Source organism: Lactuca virosa, chromosome 2 (genome assembly GCF_052849685.1).
Source record: "Lactuca virosa cultivar CGN04683 chromosome 2, Lactuca_virosa_CGN04683_v6, whole genome shotgun sequence".
NCBI classification, from domain to species: domain Eukaryota; kingdom Viridiplantae; phylum Streptophyta; class Magnoliopsida; order Asterales; family Asteraceae; genus Lactuca; species Lactuca virosa.
In genome coordinates this window covers 128,967,552-128,971,717 of record NC_136427.1, presented here as the reverse complement: position 1 = coordinate 128,971,717, position 4,166 = coordinate 128,967,552, and the positions used below count along the sequence as shown (strand labels likewise).

At 38.8% G+C, this 4,166-nt stretch overlaps 1 protein-coding gene across 1 annotated transcript; it reads right to left on the bottom strand.

The window, feature by feature from the left end:
• Positions 1-903: 903 nt before the first annotated feature.
• LOC145156507 (uncharacterized) lies at positions 904-1,968 on the bottom strand. The gene is made up of 2 exons (XM_079075846.1): positions 1,445-1,968; positions 904-1,034 (listed from the first exon to the last, which is right to left on the bottom strand). The coding sequence occupies exons 1-2, from the start codon at positions 1,766-1,768 to the stop codon at positions 969-971; spliced, it is 390 nt and encodes a 129-aa protein (XP_078931972.1). The 5' UTR covers positions 1,769-1,968; the 3' UTR covers positions 904-968.
• Between the last annotated feature and the right edge of the window lie 2,198 nt (positions 1,969-4,166).

Sequence of the window (4,166 nt, the reverse complement as noted above, 5' to 3'; positions counted from 1 at the left end):
TATTTTCATTAAGCAAGGTACGGCCATACGGTACCAAGTTTTCATAACACGTAATTCCGTTAATGACTTTGTGAGACATTTACTTCAAATTACCATTAAGTCCTGTATTGTAACCAGAGTCTCCTTGAGGGAGAGCGTGATAGTTGTGTATAGATCTATATTGGGTTTGACAAACCCACACCTAAACTGCATGCAACAGTTAGACCGATAGGTCTGGGGTGACAAATGTCATAACATTTCCGACGCCTGAAGAACGTCGTTTTAGGCAACACCCTCTCTCGTGTTTTATCACTTTGCATGAGGCAGCTTGTCCCCAATCCCATAGTGAAACACCCACTACAATTAGGGTCACATGATAACTTAGTGTTACATTTTTGTAGTTTCCTATTTACATTATATCGTGTAAGTAAGGGAGTGCTAAACCTCACGATGAAATGAGATAAATATTTCCCAAATCTTATTACTTAATTACCACTTACACAAAGCTTGTTAGGGAAAACAAATGACCAACACACAACACACACAAATTAAGGTACACAAAAGAGAACACAGTGGTTCACATGAATTGAGTTTACAAACACATGAGATTCATATGTAGAGAGATTTTGGGCCTAAGATTCCAACCACAACCATAAGACTACACAACTCAACAAAGCTTGTTGTTTCTCTTCTTCTCAAGCTTACAAAAAGAAGTTACAATGTATGCCCTGAATTGACAATAGGGTGGAAAAAAACACAATCTAACTTATTAACTCCTCTTTCTCATTACCCATCCTAATCAAATTAAACCATGGGAAGTGAACTGAGTTCCCAAAGCATTAGATTACATATAAGCCATACAATATCATAGATAAGTGACCCATGAAACAATAATAGAAAACAAAGATATAAAGTTGTTAGCCATTAACTGTGACTCACCAACATTTAAGTTTTATTTTCAACATCATCTTTACGAAGCATTGCATTCTTCAGCTTGCACTATTCCTTTTAATGTTTTCTTGTGTATTGAGTATCTTGATATAAGTTTCTTGATTCTGTACCACAAGAATAAGATGCAGATAATTAGATTATTATTAGGTAAAAGTTTTAACCAATCCACCTTCTTCATGTAACCTGAGAAGAGGTCTGAACTCTAATTGCAGACACTAGTTTAATTTATCCCAAAGCATATAATGGATCACTATAACCCTAAATTATTCATTCTATTAATAACTCAACTTGTATTCGCAATCAATTAAGGGATTTATTCTTTCTAATGTAGGAAACCAAAACGATTCCAAATTTAACTTCCAAAGAAGCTTCACTTCTTCCAAACCCTGTACTAAACTCACAACAAGCTACAATTTTATCAAGATTCAAGATTGATGGAATATCGATAAACCCAAAAAAGAAAAAAAAAGCTTAAACAACAGCAATACTTCGACTATTTTGTGATTTTGTATACCTTTTTAGACCAGATGGCATCACTGGAAGCGACTCCATGCCAGCTACGAGAGACCAAAAGTGATAGTGCCACGCTGCGTGCGTCGAGATGGTTTAGTATCATTAACATGATATCCCTACCAAATACGACTAAAGGGTCCTCTGAATTTTCTTGACAATCGCGATTTCCCCTTTTTCTTTTCATTATCCTCTTCTTCTTGATTTCCCCAGTGAAATTGTTCAATACCTCCACTTTCCTACTAGCGAAATTCCCATTGTAATCATCGTCTTCGTATTCAGAGGGTCGATAACCATCTTCTGCAATGTTTACGACTTCAAGAGCCATCTTTCGCTCTCAAGAAAAGTAAGGAAACTAAGAAAATGAGAAAACCCACATGAAAATACGCACATGAAAATACGCACAAAGAGCTAGAAGAGAAACTGAAAAACAGTGGATGTGAAGGTGGAGGTGGAGGTGGAGGTGGATAGGTCTAAAGTGAACTTTGTTGGAACCTGGAATGGTCTTTAACTCTTTATTGTGTTTGCAGATTTTGCCACGTCAACGCTCCTAGAAAAAGATCTTCTCCTATGTAAATATCTTCTCCAATGTACTTCGCCGATAAGTCTAATTCATACGATGTGGATGTGGATGTGGATGTGGATCAATAGGCTTCATCTGTACGATGTCGTTTGCTTGCTGTGGTCAACGTAACGAAAGTTATCGTTTGCTTGTTGTGGTTAACGTTATGAAAGCTATCATCATAGTGTTGAACCTTGAACCTTTTCCTTAATGATGGTTTTAGGTTTGACGGAGTGGCTCGGTGAGGCCTCCGGTAAATCCGACATGTGCTCGGTGAACACCAGGCCACGTCTTCGGCAAGCCGAGCTCGGTTCGACAACTCGGTAGAAATACACTGATGAGAGAGAGTGTGAGGTGGTTGAGGGTTTGAAAATCTTACCGTTTTTTGGCTCTTTTTTGACCGTTTTTATCAAAAAAATATATCAAAATTTACCCTCTTTTAATCCTATATTAATACTGCTACATACCTCATTTCATACCACTTTACATTCTTCAATTTTTCACTCAAAAAACCTTATACTTATGAAAAATGGCTTCCTCTTCCAACCAAAAAATACCAAAAGTAACACCAAAAACACAAACTCAATCTCACATTCTTCACCTACTTTCGTCCAAAGACAAAGTCATCGGCCTATTCATTGACCTTCAAATTTACACTATGGTGGTGTTTACTACCCATACCATGTCCAAAACCAACCTTAATTCCAAAGCCAACTACAATTTCAAAACCAGCCTCAAATGAACTTCTCATCCCAACTCCAATCGCAAATGGAAAATGACTTCAACCCATTTGACCATTTATGTGATATTAGACCTCTGATCTCTTCTTCCGTGAGGCTGATGGGACTCTGGTGGAGATTTGTTATTGTAACACCCGTAATCTAGAAGATCAATTGTGGAATAAATCCCCTTTTTTCTAAGGACCAACTCGTCAAGTTGATGGTGGGCAACTCGACGTGTTGGAGGCTTTTGGGTCACGCGTTTTTATGGACCAACTCGACGAGTTGGTGAAGGAAACTCGACGAGTTGGACGCTGATTGAGAAACCCTAATTTTAGGGGTTTACACCCTATTTAAACACCTTAAGTCCCAGGTGTTGGCCTCATTCCCAGCCTCCATAGCCCCTAACCCTAATCTCGAAACCCTAGAGCCTCCTTGAGTGTTGTGAGCTCATTGTGGGTGTGTTTTGGTGTGTTTGAAGCTCATTGAAGGAAGAGAAGCTTGGTACAAGGTGGTGATTCAAGTAGGAGCCTTCAGATCTTGATTCTTTGCACCATTTCCAGCATATTTCGGGTATAAAGTTCTATTCTTGCTTAATATTTGATTAGATCTCTTTTTGGGATAATTTAGATGCTTTTAGTCATGTTTGGGTGGTTAATGGGGTTGTAGGACGTCCCAAGTGTTATTCTTTCAGATCTATGATCCTCATGTGCTCTTTTGGCATAAAGGTGCAAACTTTATGGTCTTAAGGGCTCCATGCATTCATTAAGTCCATCTTATGGCTTCTTTTGAGCATTTGAGCTTCTTCTAAGCATGCTTGAAGGTAAAGTTGGAAACTTTACGTGGTCTTTCAGCTTTTAGGGCTTTGGTGATTTAGTGCTTAATGATTAAATCCTTACCCTTTTAAGCCTAGGGTTTGGGTTTTGAACCCATTTTGGTGGTTCTTAGAGGTAAAGCTGGAAACCTTACCCTTCTTGAGGCCATTTCAGTTAAGATCTGAGTCATGAAGCTCTTAGTTTTGTTAAGGACGGCTTAATGGATTAAGATGTTGAATTTATGGCGAACTCGACGAGTTTATGGAGGAACTCGACGAGTTGGATCGGTTTTTCCCGACTTCGCGGATTGTTAGATGAACTCGACGAGTTGAAGGATGAACTCGACGAGTTGGGTCAACTCAGGCTGTTGACTTTGACTTTTGACTTTAGCATTTGACCAAGTTATTTTAAGGGGGTATTTGAGGTAATCAGATTCGTAATCAAGAAAATTATGGGCTTAGGATAAGACCCATATGGGTTGGGCCCAATTTGGAAAATTGGGCCATTAGTGGGCTTTTATGGATTTTGTGGTTTTGGATTTTGTTGGGTTTTGGGCTTGGGCCTTAGTTGCGAGTCTTGTTGGGCCAGGGGTAAAATGGTTATTTTACCCCAAGTATGGATTATGGATCA

Excerpts from the sequence above, each read along its gene's own strand:
- LOC145156507 (XM_079075846.1), bottom strand. The coding sequence starts at position 1,768 with ATGGCTCTTGAAGTCGTAAACATTGCAGAAGATGGTTATCGACCCTCT. Across the intron at positions 1,035-1,444 it reads ATGCCATCTGGTCTAAAAAG|AATCAAGAAACTTATATCAA; the intron begins GTATACAAAATC and ends CTTGTGGTACAG.